General features: G+C 41.2%; 1 protein-coding gene across 2 annotated transcripts in view; it reads left to right on the top strand.

Moving 5' to 3' along the window:
- LOC126400992 (regulator of G-protein signaling 6-like) overlaps positions 1-20,886 on the top strand; it is a 62,198-nt gene extending 41,312 nt beyond the window's left edge. The window contains exons 3-17 of one of the 2 annotated variants that reach the window (XM_050062016.1): positions 2,315-2,414; positions 3,191-3,241; positions 3,362-3,468; positions 4,817-4,868; positions 5,350-5,414; positions 8,396-8,472; positions 9,343-9,424; positions 9,800-9,874; positions 12,137-12,238; positions 12,382-12,554; positions 12,838-12,963; positions 14,564-14,750; positions 15,537-15,626; positions 18,480-18,539; positions 18,770-20,886. In XM_050062016.1, coding sequence (XP_049917973.1) covers positions 2,315-2,414; positions 3,191-3,241; positions 3,362-3,468; positions 4,817-4,868; positions 5,350-5,414; positions 8,396-8,472; positions 9,343-9,424; positions 9,800-9,874; positions 12,137-12,238; positions 12,382-12,554; positions 12,838-12,963; positions 14,564-14,750; positions 15,537-15,626; positions 18,480-18,539; positions 18,770-18,820 — 1,398 coding nt within the window. In that variant the 3' untranslated portion in view covers positions 18,821-20,886. The remainder of the gene's footprint in view (positions 1-2,314; positions 2,415-3,190; positions 3,242-3,361; positions 3,469-4,816; positions 4,869-5,349; positions 5,415-8,395; positions 8,473-9,342; positions 9,425-9,799; positions 9,875-12,136; positions 12,239-12,381; positions 12,555-12,837; positions 12,964-14,563; positions 14,751-15,536; positions 15,627-18,479; positions 18,540-18,769) is intronic. The other variant, XM_050062017.1, reaches the window with a different exon arrangement.
- Positions 20,887-22,652: the final 1,766 nt, after the last annotated feature.

Genomic DNA, 22,652 nt, shown 5'->3' with positions numbered 1-22,652 from the left:
AAGCACTGGTTATAGTACAGCGGGATCCCCCAACCATCGCTTATATTTATAGTTTTTTCGGTCTTAAATTCCATTCAAGGTGGCATTAAAAAGGTCTTAAAAAGTCTTAAATTTAACTTACTGAAACCTGCAGATACCCTGTTATGGATTTCTTTATGTTCATGTGTGTTTGTGTGTCCATGTTGTTGACTGGATGTTCGCTTGTTTACTGTATGCGCTCTCCCCTGTGTAGTGGTGAGCTGGGCCGTGCCTGGCCCTAATTTTAGGCGGCTGATGTGTGATGTGTTTGCGGCCTGGCTGTGTCTGAGGTGTGATGTTTATCTCTGCCTCTGGCGAATAGCTGTGACAGCCTTTTTTCAATTGGCCGAAGCCTCTGACCGAAGCACGTGTTACAGATAAATAAATCAATCCAACGTGTGGCTATACTACCACGCAAGTACATGTGTGTGTCAGTAAACTGTTCGATCTGTTGAACCTTTGACCTGTTCTATCTTTAGGGTCAGAGCTTTATAGAGTGCTTTCTACAGGGTGTCACTTTAGATCACTATCAAAACCACATTGTGTGTAGACTCAACTCTTTAGCCTCCACCCTGATATCATAGGGTGGAATTGGATTGTCACAGGTCAATTTCCAGTCTGTTGTCTGGGGTCCACTCATTGGGTAGTTCATTTATTTCCCAACCCTTAAAGCTGCTATCTGTAGAATTCCACATTTCTAGTTGTGGTGCCCCCAGTGGTGGTATCAAAAAAGGCAACATATACTATTTTGTCTTGGGCTGACTCAGTTTTCTACACACAAAAGTAATGAAAATATACTGCGAATTTATTACCTGTTTTCAACTGCAAATAATGTTCCTAAAGAAAATTTTGTTAACGCCTGTATCATCCATTCAGATAAAGTTTTCAGTCTGTTCATCTCACTTCTGTCAGTTTTTTTGCAGCAAAATGTATGTAGTGGACAGAAAAAGCAACTGATCATGTTTTCCATGTAGGTTAATTTGTATTTGAAATATTAATAATATATAGTATAATAAAAAAAATTGATACTTGGCACTGTGTGACAATACGACAATCGCACAAAAATATTGTGATAATATACTGTATCGATTTTTTTCCCCCACCCTTACTTTATAGTCTATTTATTGCCTCAGATGTTGGAGAAACATATTTTAGTGCACTGTTTGGCTGTAGTATGAAAATCTGCTCACACCACTAGGCTCAGGGACAGCTTCATCCCTCAGGCCGTAAGATTGTTGGACTCTGAACTCATCACTTTGGTCACTGTAACTTTATATTACATGTCACTTTACCTTATTTAAATTATGGTCTGCACCTCCGTAAGAACATATTTATCCACAGTCTTGCGAATGTACATTTCACCACAACACATTCCTGTTACATTCTGTATATTAATGCAAACTGATTACATCACTTCATATCTTGTTTATGTTATATCCTTTTTATACCTTGCGCTACTTCCCTATATCCCTATAATCAGCTTCTCTTTTTGTTTCTACTTGTATCATTTTATTATTATTTATTTATTTATTCATTTAATACATACTTAAATTGCATTGTTGGAAGGAGCCTGTGACCCAAGTTTTTAAATGGCAACGACTGCTCTTGTAATTGTTGTTCATTTGACAATAAATAACCTTGAACCTTAAATTTGTGAACAGGAAGTGGGCGCCACGAGTAGTAAATACACATTTAGGTGTTTATTTTAGTTCACCGTTTTGTTCTGGAAATGTATGCATAAAGAACATATTTAATTAGATAATGCATTGTATAAAAATTAAAACATACAATTTCTGAAAAAGTGTTAAGATGAAAAATATTTGTCTTGATGTAAGTAATCAAGTTAGGAAGTTACATCGTGATATCTATCAGTTCAGAGCAAAGTGTTACCCCCTCCCACAACGGCCTCAGGGAATCATACACAGACGAGTCAGGATGAAACAACAGAGTATAAAACTTTGAAATTACACCCTTGGGAGACCTGGCTGAAACCAATATATCTTCAAACTGACAGTTTCAAGTGAATCCTATTCTTCTTTAAAAGAGATTCTGTAAAACGACGAATTTCAATACTTGTTTAAAGAGCTCCTGTAACTATTGAAAACTAGCAAAAATGACCTTACATCGAATGTCTTTCTATCACTGAGGAGTTTCACATCCAGACAAAGAATAAGCATAAGCGTCCCAATTATGTAGTTAGAACTATTTTTTAAATATCTTCTGTATAAAGTAGAAAATGTTTTTTATGTTTGTGTGTTTGAATCTTTAACACCGTTGCCCTCTGGCCTCCCCACAGATTGAAGACATTGTTACACGAATACAAGATGAGAAAGCAGGAGGTGTAGCCATCCGGACTGTCAAAAGCTTCCTCTCCAAGATCCCCAGTGTGGTGTCAGGTTGGTATTTGTATGTATGTGTGTTTATGTGTGTGTGGACATGCCTGTTTACTGTATGTGGCTGCATGTGATTGCACATTTACATATGCTGCAGTTCCTCGCGTGTCTCTTCCTTAATAAGGAATTGGCTTTCTTGATGTGCTGATAATTGTGTGTGTGTGAGTTGTTGTGTCACCCAGCGAGCGCATTTAGAGAGTCAGAATGAGAAAAGCAAATATGACCTTTTGGGCTCATTTAAATTGCTGCTTCTACGGTTGGAGGCAGATAATGTCTTTGCCAATAAGACCTAAGCTGCTGAGGAAACTGCCTGTGGTGTGACGCTGCCCTTGTCACACTTTACTCTTTCTTCTCTCTGTCTGTGTCCCTCTGTGTATGCACTCTACTCCCTCATGTGTTTGTGCATGCGTGTGCTTGTGTATGACATGAGTCACCAGACAACGAGGTCGCTCCCGCTCTCCCAAAGGTTGTTCCGGAGTCACTCCTTCACATGGCTCCCCCCAGGCCCAATGGCCTCGCGATCTTTCTCAGCAGCCTCTGCCAAGGCACAAAAAGCGGGCCAGATATTGTGCTGTCCAGGAGCGGGGAGCGAGACAGGACTGCAGACTTGTTAACATTATGTTTTATTCAGACACCTACTCAGCTTTGACCCGCACAGACGCATCACAAAGACTTCCTCAAAACTAATTTGTGTTTGTGGATTGCAGCTTTTGTGGGAAACTATTGCACATGTAGAACTGTGGCACCACTTCTAACCAATGTCCTTCTCTGAATGCCAGGGGCGGACATTGTTCAGTGGCTGATGAAAAACCTCTCCATTGAGGATCCAGGTAAGCCTGCTGAGAAATCTGTCATTACATGTAAGCACAATAGAGCTCAATTGAAGAGGATAGCAATTTCAAATCACCTTCCTCTCTCTCCCATTTGTGCGCCCTCTCTCATGTTGACAGCTGAAGCCATCCACCTTGGCAGCCTGATCGCCGCCCATGGCTACATCTTCCCCATCTCCGACCATGTCCTGACACTTAAAGACGATGGAACCCTTTATCGCTTTCAGGTACAGAAAACTCCACCATGGGAGTATCCTTGATATGTGTTAGGAGGCCTTTAAATAGAATAATGAGGTGATGCTAGTTTATCAGAGGGATATGTTTATTGCGTGATGCTAATGAGAGCAATCCTTGCTAAGCCTATTACTCACCCCACCAAGGTCAATACTGTATATCCCTGCTGGACGCTGCGTCAGAGCAGGAGGTGGGCCGCAGAACAAGGCCTATGGGCCAGCCATGCGGCTTGTCAGAGGGGTGTTTTTTTTTCTTTGCTCCGTCTGATCCAGCATGAACTTTGACAGGTCCCTCTGATGGCTAACGGGCTCCACGATGACTCATTACTGTGACTGGGCCATTAGCATCTTAATCCCGGCCAGCTCCACTCGGCAGGCTCCCCTATGGGAAGCACTGAGCCGGCTGCACGCTGGCTCTGCACTTTTCACTGTCACCAGCCTACCCCCCGCTCCTCCCCCTCAATCTACCTCTGAATGCATTTATCTTCACCTCTATTGCTCAAGATTAAAAGCCATTATTGTGCCTGCGCAGGGAGGGCAGCGTGTGTCACACTTGCTCATTCAGCGGGGGCTAAAAATATTCCCTCTGATGTTGTCGTGATGCAACAGGCCCACGTCATCAGAACATCTAAAAAGAGTCCACGGTGCATTTGAAATGCATTGGCCAGTCTCCATAGCTGCGCTGTAAGGCATAGTGACAGGGGATTTTTTGCTTGCAAGTTTATAAAAAGACACGAGTCTGGTAGAAGACCCAGATTTAATGACAACTGCCTTGTGTTTGTCACAGTTTAGCTTTCTTTTTTTGTGTTTGCAGTGAAGTCTCACAGTTCAACTTTATCCTCTCTAATGAGAGCATGTTAACCTTTTTGTTCATTACACTCAAACAAGCACATTCATCAGCGTCGGCCTTTTGCTCTTAGGCTAATTACCGTTATGAGTAATAGTGGAAAATGAAATATGTGGTCGAGTACCACCAACTTCTAATTCTGCCCCGTTATTAAGAATGCATGATAGATGTGAGTGATCCATTATTAATGGACTTGGGAATGAACTTTGAATCTGTAATATCAGTTGCAATAGACAATTAAATATGGATAGGGAGAACATAGCTACCATCGCTCCCCAGATAGTTAGCAGCACACGGACGTCAAGGATCATCATCAAGCAATGAGTTGTCTTTTGACTTTGCAGAGGGAGCGTGGGCGGCGGGAGAAATGAGATTCTAACACTCATATTGGAGAATATTATTGTGTATCTAGACGCTTATGGCAAGAAAAGAATGTAATTCTGATTATTTGAGTAAATAAACAAAATCTGTTTCATCCCCTTCTGTTTTCATCAGTCTCCATACTTCTGGCCTTCAAACTGTTGGGAGCCTGAGAACACAGACTACGGTGAGTCACACACTGTCTCAGTTTTTTTGCCTCTTTGTCCAAACCAGTAAGATCTCGCTAATGCCTTCAGCTGTCTCTCTGCAACACAACTCACACCGTAGATCTGTTGTTGACACTCGCAGAGTATCGATCCACGGGGCCATTCCCTGTAATGTATCTGCCCCCCGAGGAGCCCCCACTACAGAGAACCCAGCGGAATAGGATTAGCCAAACAAAACAAAGGGACAGCCACTGATATGACCACATCTCCAGCTCTCTGCGTGGCATTTACTTGAGGCTTGTTATTTCAGAAGACAACACATCACCTGCAAAACATTCATTAGTGTTGCTTCACACAGCTGAGACCTCAGTAAAAAAAAATAGAAGTGCCATCCACTGGAAATATTCCTTTTTTTATTTTGTTGTTACAAAGCAGACAACCCAGCTGACTACTTCGATTACCCTCCTCATGTCTCACTCTTTCTCTCTTTCCCCCCTCCAGCCATTTACCTGTGCAAGCGAACCATGCAGAATAAAGCCAGGCTTGAGCTAGCCGACTACGAGGCTGTAAGTACACTGTCATTTTTGGTTTTTATGTTTGCCAGGAAGCTCTCAGTTCAATGCAATCATTGTGCATGGACCATACTCTGAATTTCCTGTTTTGTTTAACACTGCTGAAAAACAAAAAGAGCTGTAACAGCGTCCGCTGGGGCCTCGGAAAAGCCGAAAACCATTCATCCCAGCAAAAAGCCATTCTCAAATTACACTTAAATCTGTCAAAGGTCGGTTTTCATTTTTGGGGGGCATGCTGGGCAGACTACTATGCAGTTATTTACTGGCCCCAAATATAAATATCTATGGTAGCATCAGCAAATCAATACAGTCTCAAGCGGGGCATTACTGCAGTGCTGATCTCCTGCTGTTATACAGTAGCAGTCCTCTGCACTTTTATATTCTAAATCACTCTGCAACTAGTGTCCAGTAGACTTCCCTTCTCTCCTATTCAGGTCACTTTATGCCTCCAGGCCTCATTGCTCTCACTGTTAATATGCCTGCTAGTTGGTACTCAGAGTTGTTTTTCTCATTGTAATGAGGTCATGTAGTGTATCTTTGACAGATGTTTGTTTTAATGGTGTTATTAAGGATGCACAATTTGGTATGCGGCTTTGATTATGTGTACATTATGGCGTTTGAAAGAGCTCGTGAAGCTTTTATTTCTTTTACCCAAGCAAAGTTTATCGTGCGGTGAGTTGCACTCAATAAATTCATGAGCTTGTGGTGTGAGTCGTGACCTTTGTTAGTAATCATCTGCTGGTCTCACATCAGCGGTGATATATACAATAAAATGCAACTTTGGAATGATTAAGGACATAACCCCCAGGTAAAACCACTGCATGTATAGTGTAAAGATGCAGATACTGTAAAGCAGTGGTTCCCAACTGGTGGGTCACAGTCCAAAAGTGGGTCATGAGCCAATTCTGAATGGACAGGAAGTGACTTGCGAACATTTCAAGTTTGGAAAAAACACACTTTATTTTCAAGTACAGTGAATTTCCAGCGTAGAAGTTTTATTTTGAAGTGACGTTTCCTGCTGTAGAGCGAGTGGACAGCTACTTGAAAGATACAGCAAACTAGCTTAACGACATGGCCAAACACAAGTCTGATGCTGAATGTATTAAACTGTGTGGACCTTGAACTAATTACTAAGGAGAAATCTGGACTGTGTGGCTGGACCAGTTGGGAACCACTGCTGTAATAGATATAGGATAGCTGTTAAATTATGACTTGTAAACAAAGCTGCATAGACTTTGAACAACAACCTATTATACCTGCTAAATTGTCACGTATATGCAGCGCCACTGCGGCATCATTATATTAAGTACAGGCAATGTCATGTAGAGGATGCTGAACAGATGTTGTAAAATACCATAGAGTATTGGTTGCAGTGTAGCGTTTAAACGGTGTAGTAGCAACTTGCAATAACGTCATTACAACATCACAAATAAAACATTAGATGTTGTAGTGGATAAGAAGTAACTCTGGAATCTGAGCCAAGTCCTCAACGAGGGCGCGTCTCAAGCCTGTTGAAGACGGGAGGCTCGTTTCCACAAAAGCAGATCCACAGAGGTGTTGACCAATGGATTTTCTTATCTTCGGACAGAGCTAAGTTGGTCCTGTTTCCAGTCTTTATGCTGAGCTGGTACGGTGGTACAGTGGTTAGCACAACCTAGGATTTAGGTTTGAATCCACCGGCCAGCCAGAGCCCTTCTGTGTGGAGTTTGCATGTTTTCCCGTGTCAGCGTGGGTTTTCTCCAGGTACTCCAGCTCCCTCCCACAATCCAAAGACATGCAGGCTAGGTTAATTGCCCACAGCGTGAATGGTTGTCTGTCTCTATGTGTCAGCCCTGTCATAGTCTGGTAATCTGTCCAAAGTGTACCCCTCCTCTCGCCCTATGACAGGTGGGATAGGCTCCAGCACACCTGCGATTCTGTTTAAAGATAAGTGGTTACTGAAAATGAATGAATTCTAAGCTAACCGACTGATTGCGCTAGCTTCATATTTACAGTACAGACACAAGAGTGATGTCAGTCCTGTCATTTAACTCTTGGCAAGTAAGCAAACACAGAATGTACACAGACTATGTTTACATGCACAAAATATTCAGGTTTTTGCCCTTACTCTGAAAAAGACAATATTCTTACCTTTTTTTTTTTTTTACGTGGCTAATGAAAAGTAATATTCCACTAATATTTCTGTTTACGTGCAGCCATGCATACTCCAATTAACATTCCCTAATATATCATTTATCAAATATGGAAAAGTTGGACGGCTGTTGTGCCAGTTTTTCACATGTGGTGGACTTGAACACAGCCTTCTCCTTTCCTTCAACCAGCTTCTTGAAAAGGTCGGCCTTGCGGTATTTGCAAATGCTCAGAAATCCTGCTGATATCCAGTCTTTCAAAAGGTTTAAAAGCAGGTGTGTTTCTTCTTCTGACCAGAAATGTGGGCTTTTTCTTTTGGGCATGCATCTCTACCCCACAGCCTTGCAGACTGTTGGTTTGTGTACAACACATCCATGACCATGCACAGAGATGATGGTAAATACCGTGACTGAGATGCACATTTTGAATGTGTTGTATACACACCCAGAGAATGCTCTTGGATCTAAATGATACATTCATATCCTGCGTGTGTTAATCAAAACATGCTGCATTCAGATAAATGCCTAATTGGGAATATCTAAATGGAATATTCACTTTACATGACCCGTATCAAATACAGAATATTGTCATATTGGGAATAATAGTGGAATGTTAGTGTGCATGTAAACCAAAACAAGTCATGTGCTTGAAACTCCAAATACTGTGTGACATCAGCAGCTGAGTAACTTGTTCAGGGACACGTTAGCGAGAGGTTGCCTCATCTCAGCAATGGTAATCTAAAGTTATGGCAGCTGTGGCCCTTGCTGTGACTGGATAATGTAATCCAAAGGCCCTGAATTCAAATAACCTTCTCCCGTAACGCCATGCCTGATTGGTTCCACCAGGAAAACCTCGCCCGGCTGCAGAGGGCTTTCGCCAGGAAGTGGGAATTTATCTTCATGCAAGCTGAGGCTCAAGTCAAGTGAGTACATGAGCGTACATGTGAGTCAGAACATGTTGCCGCTTGACGTCAGAGTCATGCTAACGTGACATACTTTTAGCAGGAGAGCCGTGGGGATAGAGAGCTGCCGGTGAGATCAGGTTCATATGCATTCAAACTAGCCGCTGGCTGCATGCATGATTTGAATGTTATTTCTCCAAGGAAGAGTGGAGGCTACAGTGTTTGTTTATTTGTATAATTACATATATAATAAATGTAAAAAGATACAATATATAATTTGAAAGATATGTAAAGGAGTATTCCCTGTAAACCCTCCAGGGGTTTGAAGTGTGCGCTGTCAGTTGGGCGCTGGGCCAATGCCTTTCTCATTAGCAAAGCCCTGTTTTGACTGCAGGCGTACATGCATTAAATACAACAAGCATCCCCCTATGGAATTAAACACACACAATTCTCCCTAACTTCTATCTCTTAGTAAGACTTCCATCTGGTGGCTTGTATGTGTAAGCACAGCACTGACATCTCCAGCATTTTAGTGCCTTCATCTCTTTGTCTGTAAAACCCTTTAAAGACGTCACTGTTTATTGGCCCGCTGTATTGTACAAGTAGGGGGTGTTATGGAAAGCAGTAAGTCCTCTTACATCTGGGGAGTAAACAATACAGAGCGAGGGCCGATCGGTAAATGTCAGTTATGTAAGAGCTCGGCCCCACCAGCGGTGAAACCTGGCATCGCTTGGTGAAGAGAGCAGACAGGTTAAGACTTAAGCTCGGCCTGGCCTGTGGTATTATCATGGATGTAAGAGTGTGCGACTTCATTACATGGCCTGATTTATTGTGTTTGTATTTCAGATGTATGTGTTCTATATATGAGTGGCCTGCTTATTCTGTTGACAGGATTGACCGGAAGAAGGACAAGGCAGAGAGGAAGATCCTGGACAGCCAGGAGAGGGCTTTCTGGGACGTCCATCGGCCAGTGGTGAGTCAAGGCCAAAGTCATGGCAAAAGGACAGGAAAGGAAATGAGGGTCAGATGCTGCAAGTGTAAAAATGGAAATTAACACAGAAGAAAGAAAGAAAAGAAGAACTGTTATGTAGGTAGACAATTTTAGCATTTAAAGCCTGAAAACAGCAGATTCAGCGACACACACTGTTCAGCTTAGAGCTCTGTTTTGTTGTCGGTAGCAGAATCAGATTTGGTGCCAGTCACTTTGCATACAAGCCTTTTGTGAGTGTGGCATTGCTGAATAGAGAAACAGCATCATATTGTGTGAGGACGGGCGCAGACAATGCATGCCGGAGAAACACTGTTATCTGACCCAGAAACACGCTCTGTCTCCTGTCGCCTCCCACAGCCAGGCTGTGTCAACACCACAGAGATGGACATCCGCAAGTGCCGGAGAGAGAGGAACCCACACAGGGTAAAAAAGGTGAGGAGAGGAGACGATGGAGTTAGCTTTCCAAACCTTGGTGTGATTGTTATCTCAGCAAAAGTTTTTAGCAAAGCTTTGCAATAGATGACCTCAGTAGTTTAAAAATAATGAAGTTCAGTACCACTTCACCACGACTGATGGGCAGAGCAGTTCTTCAGTGTACTGACTCAATAGAATCCGTTTATTCAAAAGATTCACTCAAAAGATTCATTCACCGAATCGTTAAGTGCTTCACCAGAGCTCCGACTGCACGTAGCCCCGCTCACTGAAATGAAACATGGCTGAATGTTCATTTCAGCTCGCAAACCAGTGAACTGAAAATGGAGAATTTAGTTCGCAAACCGAAAGCTGAAGTCCTACTCTATAATGCAGAGGTGGGGGACTTGAGTCAAGTCATGTGACTGAGTTGCAAATTTAAGGACTTGAGACTTGCTTGACTCTTGATTTGAGACAGATGACTTAAAAGGACCAGTTTTTTATATTTGATATTTGTATTTTTCTAGATATTGAGATCAGCATCTTGTTTTTAAAATATGACGACGCATAAATCGCAGTGGGGGAGGACCCGCCGGCTGATACTCATCCCCATGCTATGAGCTCTCCAACCTCCTGTTCACAGTGCTTTGCAACTAGCGACACACTGTGAGCGCCTGGCCGTTTTCCTCTTAAATTGTACGAGGTTTTGATACTGCCACAGTGCATAACAACTGTTCCTGCCTGCTGTGACAGAAGCTGGATCCATAAAATGTTTTTGAATTATAGAACAACTTAGATGATTATTAAAATAGTAGCAGATTTATTTTCTGCCAATTAAATAGTTGACTCATAGTTCCAGCTGTATCTCATTTGTAAAGTAACTAGTAACTGAAGCTGTCAGATAAATGTAGTGGAGTAGAGGTATTAATAAATTCAGTTGGATTCCTCCACTGGGTGCAGTTTAAGTCATATTATCTTTGTGAGTTTGTGAGTATGACTTGACTTGTGACTTGCTTGACCTGACCTGACTTGCTTAATTTTACCACAGTGACTTGGAACTTGCTTAAGAGTTGAAGGTTATGATTTAAGATTTATTTGCTATTATGTACAGCACATTATTTGGACACTGACACGACACTGAATTATAAACTAAAAAATCCGGTGCTACTTCCTACTTAGAGACATGAGGGGGAGGGAGAGGGAAGAGGGGCGGGTTCGAGCGACTCGTGCTCACTGTATAATACATGTAGTAACTGACTGAGAGCTCAACTGTGCTAAGAAATGAAAAGATGATTTAAGGAAGTGATTCGCTTCAGTTCATGTTTACCCAAAAGATTCGTTCTTTTGAACAACTTGTTCGCAGACGACACAACACTACTCACCAGTCCCAAAGAATTTTTTTTTCACCAGTCATCAAAACCTTTAATTCAATTGTTTTTTTTTATTTAGCCACTCCATTACTTTTTTATGTCAGTTTGATCTCTCAATGTTTCAAAGCTTTTTCCTGTGTTCACTATTTTTTAATAAAGTTTTGTTATATTATAAAATATTTGAATAAGAAATAATATAAAATGAAAAATATGTCACCCTCATTTTTGTTAAATTATATAATATTTGTCTTTTTTTAAAAGTGTATTTATTTTTTAAATTTTAGTATTGTATCCCACAAAATGCCAAAAAAAAACTAAATGTGTTTTTGGTATTGTAATAAGATTTTTTTAATTAAAAATAGCTCATTTAAAAAATAGATAATAATTTATAAAATAATTTTAAGAAAAAAATAATTCTGATTTTAAAAAAGTATATATAGAAGATGAAATGACATCGTCTGTATATGTTTTTTTTATTTGATTTTTTTTTTTTTTTTTTTTACAAAAAGTAGACATTTTATAATACATAAAACATAGAATTATTTACAGAACATGTATAAATACTGACCTTTTCCCTGCGAGAGATCAATAATTACTAAGTACTAGAAATATCTGTGGGAAAAGCAATCAAAAAACAGAAGATTCAACCATTTCTACAAATTCAAACCCACCATGTGTTTATCTGTGTGTAACTGTAGAGTATAGACTCCCATTGAGTTGTTAAAACCTCCCCAATTCCCAGACACAATCCTGCGGCCACGATGACGTCAATGGAAGCTACAGCCCTGCTCCCACAGCTATTACCTGACATTAATCAAACCACAATATCTAGTCCCTGATCTGTCATAGTTGATCAAAACAACAACAACAGCAGCCAAACAAAACAACATGTTTCTCCTCTCGTCTTCCCCAGTCAGTCTATGGGGTCCCAGATGATGGCCAGAGCCAGCCGAGTCCCGTCCACATCAGCTCCCAGCCAACCAGGAAGCCCACCAAAGAGGACGTTCAGAAGGAGGTAACTCGCGGTGTGACAGTCTTCTCCTTAGGTCATTACCAGCAGTCTGCCTCACCCATCCATCATAACGACAGACGGGGACGCAGACTGATGAGCTGTGACCTTATTTAGCTTCCTCATTATTCTCTCCCCCTCTCCATCAGATTACCTTCTTGAACATCCAGCTGGACAGACACTGTATGAAGGTTTCCAAAGTGGCCGACAGTCTGATGTGCTACACAGAGCAGTTCATGGAATATGACCCCTTCGTGTCGGCCACAGAGCCTTCCAACCCCTGGGTTGGTGATGACACTTCCTTCTGGGACTTGGAGGCAAGGTGAGGCTGTAGGGGTCATGTCGGGATGTGGGCTGAGAGTTTACAGAATGCTGATGTTGCTTTAAACCAACACAGAGGTCAGGTGGAGTGAAAAGGTCTCGGTGCTGATGAACTTTTGTTCCTGAATTAGAGGGGGTCTGTCTGTTTCTATCTCATCTCAAATGAGAACTAATGCTGGCGTTCCCAAAGGTTCACTCTGCTCTGATATTCTGCTCTCTGTACACCATGCACAAAAATGACCTATTTTATTCTTTTCTTCTCTAATCTGTTTTATTCGGAGCAGTCGTGACCCCAGCCAGCAGCGTGTGAAGAAATGGGGCTTCTCTCTGGAGGAGGCGCTCAAAGATCCGGCAGGACGAGACCAGTTCCTGAAGTTCCTCGAGTCAGAGTTCAGCTCAGAGAATCTGCGGTGAGGCCGTCAAGACTTTCTAAAATAAGCTATGATCAATTTTTTTTATACCAGCAGTGGATCAGGTGATTACTTGCATGATGCAGTTGCCATGGATACACTGACCAATCAATAATAGAAAAAAATTCTATGACTTTTTTGGACTTTTTTAATGACATACTGTACTATAAATTTATATTGACATGTTGATGACACACTATACACACTGTGGGAAAGACTATACTATGAATATTTTCTGCATTTTTTTAATATGATATTTTAAATGTTTTTATTATTATTGTTACTATACTATGTATTTTTAATGACTTTTTTTATGACACACTATACTATGACTTTTTAAAGACATTTTTATGACATACATTTTTTAGGACTGTTTTTTTTAAATAACAAATTACACCGTGGCTTTTATATAAAATACTATACTATGATAAAGACTGTTTTTTTAGGACTTTTTATATGACAAACAATACTGTGACTTTTTTAGGACTTTTTATATGACAAACAATACTATGACTTTTTTTAGGACTTTTTATATGACAAACAATACTATGACTTTTTTAGGACTTTTTTATGACACACTGCACTATGAGTTTTTACGATATTTTTATGACATACCGTACTATGTCATTTTTTTAATGTCATCATGTAGTTGAGAGTTTTAGAATTTCAGAGACAGCTGGAAGCTCGTGTCAGCTCTTTACTGTTAGTAGAGTGTAGACCTGGCTTACCTCAGCATCACTTTGCTGCTTTTAAATATTACAAAGGTAAGGTTACAGATTATGTAAGCCTTGTTTTGCAATCTCGACAGAACTAGTATTTGGTCTAGCCATGACCTGAACAAGCAGTGATTTTCTCTTCCTTGAACCCAGATTTGACACGTCAATACGGTCTTGTTAAATGCGTTCAAGGTTCACTGTTACACTGGAAATTAATGTCAATTGGTGACAAATTTTATGCACATTCCAAGAGCATAGAAATAGTCAGAATCAATGCATTGTTGAGATGGACAATGAAATTCTTCCTGAATATTTAGGGGTACTTGTACCCTCTAAAGTTTATTGTGATTGCACCACAGCTCCACTACATTTAACAGGGAGAACTTGTGGTTGTTTTAGTTGCTTTGCTGATTATGGTTTTACACAGACAACCTTGTGTAAGGATTTGTTATGAAATATTTGATGCAACAGTATAAAAAAAAATAGCTTTACTTCCACCTGCTACTGTACACTGTTAAAATGCTGCTTACATGTTTGCATCATGCAGTACTGATAAATAATACATGAAATTATATAATACTGAATACTACTAATTAGTATTTTTATTACCACTGACACACATAAATTACATATGCAAGTAAAAATTTGAATCCTGCTTTTTTACATTGTGGTGTTGCTATTTCCAGGTAATTAAGTATAAATACTTCTTCTATCACTACGTAGAAACAAATGTGTTAACATATTATAAAAAATATCAATATTTAATCAGTATTCATATTAACTCAGTAGTCACATTAAATGGCATTGTCAGTATACCAGTTAATGTAACACGCAGCTGAACTGCCAATATTTTATACACTGTATCTTATGTTATGCTGTTGTAGGTTCTGGTTAGCAGTGCAGGATCTGAAGCGGCGGCCGCTCCAGGAAGTGTCCTCCAGAGCGCAGGAGATCTGGCAGGAGTTTCTGGCCGAGGGAGCGCCGAGCTCCATCAACCTGGACTCTCACAGCTACGAGCGCACCAGCCAGAACCTCAAAGACCCCGGCCGATACAGCTACGAGGACGCTCAGGTGAACTGTTCTTCCTCATGGATGAATTCACATGACTATAGATGTTCACGCACGCATGACCACACGCTCACACAAGTCTGAATAAACACCAGGCACATACAGTGCCAACACCCCTGCACCTGCACACATAGATACAACCAATACGTCTCTATTTCTGCATAAAAATTGCGTAAGTGGGACATAAAAAGTGCTGAGACTGTCGCCTTCATAAAGACAAAATAATGAATTAATTATTTCATGTACGTATTAGCTCTATTTTCTAAGTATAAAAGGTCCTTTCACTGAGTTCAGATGGGTTTCCTCTCCACTACATCCCTGTTTACAACACACTCTCACACTACAGCCATTTATTTCCTCTTCCATCCACTTGCCCACAGAAACACTGAACCCTTCCACCCCACTCATGTTACACAAGTGATTGAAAGAGAGGGCACGGAGGAACAGAAAGAGAGAGGAGAGAAGAAGAATGACAGAGTGTGTTTGTGCCAGGGCCTAATGAGGCAAGTAATGCCATGAATAGGTTGTTCACCATGGATTCCTCTGGTTCAAAGTGGGCTGGTGATGTGTGACGTGGAACGCCTCTCACTGGCAGGACATTACTCAGCTCTGTCTCACGGGACTCTGACGTTCATGTCAGCACGCTCGGTGTGCATCACCGATCCCGAATCACACATGCATGTGCTGCATTACCATAATCCGACCTCCTTTATTTCTCTGCACTTTATTTGTTCACTCCCTTTTTCTACCTGGCCAACACACACTCATCAGTTTTTCTGTGTGTTGCAGGAGCACATATTCAAGCTAATGAAAAGTGACAGCTATGCACGCTTTTTGCGATCCAACATCTACCAAGACCTCCTGTTAGCCAGAAAGAAGGTGAGTTGCTCCCACTGACCCCTACCTCACCTCTTCTTTTTGCAAAAGTTTGTCTCTCGTTGCATTTTTCATGTTGGTTTGATTCTTCTTCTTATGATTTAAAAGACACTCCAGGTTCATATCTGTTGTATGTATGTAGTCAGTAATTAGACTTGGGCACTATTTTAATCCAGGGTTCCCACAGTCTTAAAATTCTTGGAAAAATTTATAAATTAGAAAAACAATTTTCCAGGCCTGGATAAGGTTTGGAAGTAGGAGAATGTTTTGAAAACCTTTTGATTATACATTTCTTTGGCTAAGCCTTAAAATATGTTCATTAAAATCCCAAAACATGTCTAACGTTAAACAAAATAAGTTCCTTGTATTATTAATTCAAAATCTAGTGCTGCATTCTGTGACCACTGAAGCATTACTAGTATCATGTGATAGACAGAGACCAGACTAGCAGTGCATCATTGCCAAAGCCACGCCTCCTTTTCAGGGAAAGAAACACACTGTCACATAAGGAGAGAAACAGGAACATGTTGTTCAGTCAGGAACACTTTAGTCAAAGAAAACTTTATTTCCATTTGCAGTATTATATTTGGCGGTATGGCTCTGTTCTGGGGCCTCTCTGTCTTTCCTAGGCCTACGCAGAAAGCCTCTTCAACGTGCCTACGTGGAATCCCTTAAGGCAGAGAGAGCACACCTCTGCCCTTCCACATGCCTACCTTGAAAACCTTGGGCTCTAGTTTCCCGGCGTGGCGCAGGGTGGCAGAGCTAGTTTTGAGCAGCGCAACCCGAGGCGCGCTCAGTTTGGTAGTTTGGCAGACCGAGGTGCGCTGAGATGGGTGTCGCGGCGCAGCAGGGGGAGGTGTCGACAGATCCAGCTTGGCGCAGTGACAGTTTCGTGCTAAAAGGCTTCGCCAAAGGTGCACTAAAAGCTTGCCAGCTGAAACCAGGTCTACTGTCAGCGCAGGCGGAGCGCAGCCAGTGTAGGTGGAAGTTTGGCTGACCGGCGGACAGTGCGCACACGTCACCAAAACCTGCGCTGTGCCCCCGCCTAGCCCGGTCTGCGAAACTAGAGCCCCTTAATGCAGAGAGCACACCCATCTGCCCTTCCATGTGCAAATGAGGAAAGCCTGAGGCAGAGAGGGCGAACCTCCCTGCCCTTCCATGCGCTTACATGGAAAGCCTAAGGTGGGGAGAACAGCAGCAAAGACCCCCCAGGAACAGAACATTGCAGCATCAACGACAAACAGAAATGATATTGATAAATCAGACACAGCATGAAAAGGAGGAGCTGGGGCGGAGGCGGGTTGCAAAGTGGCTTGCAGAGGAAGCAGCAACAGTAAGCAGGCCAGAAAAGTTTAAATAAGGCACACAGTTACTACTGATAGATAGCTAATGTTTCAGCAAAATCCGCCACTGTATTGGGTCATTGATCCACTTGGACAGGGGGAAGACCAATGGAACACGATGGCGATCAACCTTAATTTATTAAAGTGTCGCTCAGGCTAAGGCAAGGTTGTAAAACAATTATCAGACATGTCTATAAAAAATGTGTTTCTTTGCAAGAAATAATCGGGGGCAGCTGTGGCTCAGAGGTAAAGCAGGTTGTTCAGTCCCCAGCTCCTCCAGTTTAACATGTCGAAGCATCCTTGGGCAAGATACTGAACCCCAAATTGCTCCCAATGGCTGTTCCATTGGTGTGTGAGTGTGTGTGATTTTTGTAGTGTAGAAAGCCCTTTAAGTGGTCAGCAGACTAGAAAGGGCAGTCCTTTTACCAAATAAATGGATGTTTGATTTTCTGTCCACAAAAGGGGCGTGGCTTTGATGTTTTGCCAAGTGACTATGTGCCGGTCTGGTCTAATGGCACATGCAGCTAGTCGGTGGCACGAATGAACGAGCAAGGAAATTAACAAGTGCTACTAGTTTATGTATTTGCAAATGCATGGGAAGTGCATGTTTAATAATGAATGGCTGTAATGCTGTGTAGATCTACCTATGTTTAACTACTAACTGTGCTCTACTTATTTACTTACCTTTGGTACTTTAAGCATATTTTGATGCTGACACTTGTGGTATTGCTACTTTTTTAAGAAAAACTCTACTCTACTTTTTCCACCACTATTGATCAGGGTTTAGTATTTGCACTTGAGGGTAATGTGATCACACTTACACACTACAGAGGTGGGTCATTTTAATGACATTTGGCAGCTCCTAACAGTGTCTGACACTCTGCAGTGTGATACTGTCATGAGACTACTAACAGAGCTCCCAAAAGGCAAAACAACTGTGCACAAGATGCAGGTGCAAGGAAACTGCTAAATTATGTAAAATGTCAAGGGAACAGTCCCAAAAAAAAAAAAAGAAAGAAACATGACATCATATGCCAAGCACAGGCAACCTGCTGTGTAAAAGAGGAGCAGCAGTCATGCTGTAAATAGAAATAAGCAGCAACAGACAGTATAGTGATATGACAGAGAGCACAGAGGTTGACAGACGCAGCCTAATGTAACTTGTCAGAGAAATGGTGACTTTATTTTGCTGTCAGTGTACTCTCTAAATAAACATTTAGCTGTTACTGTGTAATATGGAGCGTTTTGAAGCAAATCACAGCTGCCTCTGTTCATGCTAGCCTTTCTGCCCTTTCCCGTTTGGACACTGCTCCTCCTGCTGGCCTGTCACTGACCCCACTCCATTTCCTAAAAAAAAAAAAAAAAAACTCCCACATTGTCCTCGGCCCTCATTTTTTTGCAATGCTTGGCCCCTTTTCTCCTCACTAACTACATCACCCCCACCTCCCTGACCCCCCGACAACACCCGTACCTGACCCAAACACTCACCCTGCTTCCCCCCCTCCCAAAACAGCAGCCAGCAGACACTGAACAGGGCCGCCGCACCTCCTTGGAGAAGTTCACCCGCAGTGTGGTAAGTCATTTGTAGCTGGGGCTGTTCATATCACAAACCACACTGGCTGGCTCACTATCAGTGGCTTTTTGCAGTTATATCCATATTACACTCTGTTATGGCTCTTCATACCTGTTATAGGATGATAACATGCTAGTCACATGAAGCATTTTAGATTAGAAAACGCATGAAATATGAAGCGCTCGTACCCGCAGCGTCTCATGTGTTTTCCTTTCTAATTAACCTTCTAGGGCAAGTCGTTGACGGGAAAGCGCCTGACAGGCCTGATGCAGTCATCCTGACACAGCCTGTGCCGGAGGAGCTCAGCCAGACCCTATTGGAGGGGTGACCGCCACACAGGGGCCGGGGCCGGGGCGGGGGCGCAGACAGTGGAGCTGGGCTGGACAGGGCTGCTGTGGAGGCTCTCACACACTGCTCCGAGGACTGCTGCCGTTCTGGTAGTGCAGCACTGGGCCTGCCGGGGTGAACGCCCCAAACGGAACCACTGAGGGAAAAGACAATGCTGACAAGGGGAACCTCAGCCAGCCAACACACCACATGGCATGCAGCATACAGTATAAGCACATTCAGACTAGGGCTGCCCTCTTTTCATCACTTAGTCGGCGAACTGGTCGTCAGGCTGTTTGTCGACTAAGTTGATCGGTTTTCATTTTGTTTTCTAGACGTGTTTATTATTGGATGTTGAAAGCACATCTGTGGTGTTGATAAAAAACTACATTTAAAAGCTATTTGCCACCACATTTGCAATGAATTGACTATTGGTGTAGCTGTGGCGTCAACACAGACAACAACCTACAGTATTTTGCATTTATCTCGACTCACAAGGCAGCCAGCAATAAACAAAGTGTGAGACCACTTCTTTTTTTTTTTTTTTTTTTTTTAGAAATATATCCTTTTTATATCCTTAAAATTTCTATTATTATATTATAAAGCACATGACATGTCAGTTAAACAGTGAGCATAGTTTTGGCAGTAATTTTTTTCTCCCATGAGTTATAGTTAACGTCTACAAAAAAAGGTACAACTGTCCATGCTTCATTACATTCCAAAATCTGGCATAAGGGCTTAATGTAGCATTCATACTGCACCGTTGCATGTTTCATCTAAATGTCTTTGTTGAGGTTTTTTTTTCCCTACAACAGTGCTTTGTAATGAGACTTGTGGCAAAGATTAATTTAATCCAGTTGGCAAATTGGTTCATTGAACTCCTGGGCTGCAAGTTCCAAATTAGTCCATTAAAAAAGTCTGTGTGAGTAACTGAGAAACTTAAATACAAACATGACCCGTAGTCCCAGTTTTAGTGTGCACAGTCTCAGTGAAATAGCATCCACCTGCTTTTTGGACTATAATGTAGGTTTTAATGTTTCCAGTGCCATGGGTCCATCTAGTGGTGGTTAAACCACAGGACCAGTAACAGAGTGTTACAGACTGTATTAAACTGTGCTCACCAGGACATCATGATGTCAAAACTATAACTTGTTCTCTGATCCTGGAGATATTACAAGGCCTGCAGCCCAATACGGGATCATTTGTGTTTTGTTGCTTTTTTACTGCATGGATATCTCATCTTTTGGTTTGTTGAAACAATTAAACCTGCCCACTTTTGTATGGCAAAATGTACTCTCCAGCTAATGATCGTCATGTGTTTTAATGACTGTGGGGGAAATGGTGCATGTTATTGGACCATAATGGCATCGGAGGAAGATGGTTTGACTCTCTGAAGACGGCACAGCCCTGAACTGGAGCGACACTCCTCAGTGTTTGGACATCAGAAGCTCTGACATGCAACTGGGAACAACATTTGTCCCGTCACGGGCGCAGCACACTGAACATTAAGGCCTCTGTGCTCCACTGTGGCATCAAACTTCTTCTACAGACAGAAAGTGCTCGGACTGAGGAGGTTTTAGTCTCACAGCGCCCCCGTGAGGCCAGTGACTGCACACAGTGACAGACCACACTGCTGAATGAGTGAATCACCTATTATTTTCTATTAGAGTCGTTGCAATGCACTGTACAGGTCATATTAATAATATCATAAACCAATAACCTCTTGATTATAAGGTAGAGAGAGATGCTTAACTCGAGTTGATGTACCAAATGTTACTCTCAGCACAAACACAATGACACTATGTACAGGGTGCATTGTAGATGTAAATTGGCTAAATGTCATTATCCAAAAAGCACACTTTATTATGATATGGGCACATTACTATGCATGTAACATATTCAGGGCATTTTGTGCTTTTAGTTTCTCAATCAGCAAGATTACTACTGGCACTCTAAAACACTCAAGCACCTGCTATCTATTCATGGGTACCAAATAATAAAAAAACACTCTGGACCTGTCTCTCCTGTGACTCTGCTGTTATTTGATGTCTATATCAGGTGTATCACAATCCAGGGCTGCAGATATATTACAGTGTGTGTTTTATTCTGACATTTTCTCTGTGTTCACCTCCACGAAGTCACTGTTGTTGTACATGACAGTATAGTAGTACTCATCAGTAGCAAACAGTATTAGGTTTAGCAGGTGGTCCATGCCAGCAGCTCTGTGGGGCTGTAAGTATGAGCTAGATGCTTACATGAACATGTTTGCAATAACAATGCTGACACAATCATATTTACCATGTTCACCATCTTAGTTTAGCATGTTAGCATTAAACACTGAACACAAACCACAGCTGAGGTTGGTGGGAATGTCATTATGTTTGCAGGTATTTTCAGGGCTGTAATCACTTAACATTGAGGATGCCTTTTGTGACACAACCCTCCATGGGTGGGTCTGGGGGGAATTACCCCCAGGTGTAATTGTCAGAAACTTATCAGCTAAACTGGCCATTATAAAAAAAAAACCTTTGAAACAAAATGTTTCAAAATGTAGAATAGGAGATTTTAACTTTTGATGACTCAACACAATTTTGAAGAGCAAATACTGTAGGTAAGGGCCACACACAGCAAAGTGCACACACTTTGATTGTTTTATTACATGCTATGCTATGCTATGCTTTATATCTTTTTTATGACATACATATTTCTATGACATCTGACTATTCAGATACCTTTCACATTGTTAACAATATACTATGATATAGTTGACATAACTTTTTTCATGATTTTCAATGACTGAATAACATACTATACTATGACTTTTTTTAAAAAAATACTTCACTATGACTTTTTTGGCATCTATACTATGATATTTTTTCGTATGATTTTCTTCACGGTTTTGGATGACATACCATACTATGACATTTTTTCATGGTTATGGACGACATACCATACTATGACATTTTGTCATGGTTATAGACCACATGCTATACTATGACTTTTTCATGATTTTGGACGACATACTATACCATGACATTTTTTCATGATTTTGGATGACATACTATACTATGACATTTTTTCATGGTTTTGGACGACATGCTATACTATTCTGTTTTTTCATGTTTTGGGACAACATAATACACTATGACTTTTTTTCATGGTTCTGGAAGACATACGATATGGTATGCATGACGTTTTTCATGATTTTGGATGACATGCTATACTATGACTTTTTTTCATGATTTTGGATGAGATACCTTATTATGACATTTTTTCATGGTTTTGGACGACATACTATACTATGACGTTTTTTTCATGATTGTGGACGACATACTATATAGTGTGACGTTTTTTCATGATTTTGGACGACATACTATACTATGACTTTTTTTCATGATTTTGGACGACATACTATACTATGACTGTTTTTCATGGTTTTAGGATGACATACTACACAATGACATTTTTTCATGGTTTTGGACGACATACTATACTATGACTTTTTTTCAGGGTTTTGGACGACATACTATACTATGACATTTTTTCATGGTTTTGGACGACATGCTATACTATGACTTTTTTTCATGGTTTTGGACGACATACTATACTATGACTTTTTTTCATGATTTTGGATGACATACTATACTATGACATTTTTTCATGGTTTCGGACAACATGCTATACTATGACGTTTTTCCATGTTTTGGAAGACATACGATATAGTATGTATGATGTTTTTTCATAGTTTTGGACGACATGCTATACTATGACTTTTTTTCATAGTTT

The sequence above is a fragment of the Epinephelus moara genome, chromosome 14 (genome assembly GCF_006386435.1).
Source record: "Epinephelus moara isolate mb chromosome 14, YSFRI_EMoa_1.0, whole genome shotgun sequence".
Taxonomy (NCBI): domain Eukaryota; kingdom Metazoa; phylum Chordata; class Actinopteri; order Perciformes; family Serranidae; genus Epinephelus; species Epinephelus moara.
The sequence above is the reverse complement of the archived record's forward strand: the minus strand, read 5'-3'. Positions and strand labels throughout refer to the sequence as shown.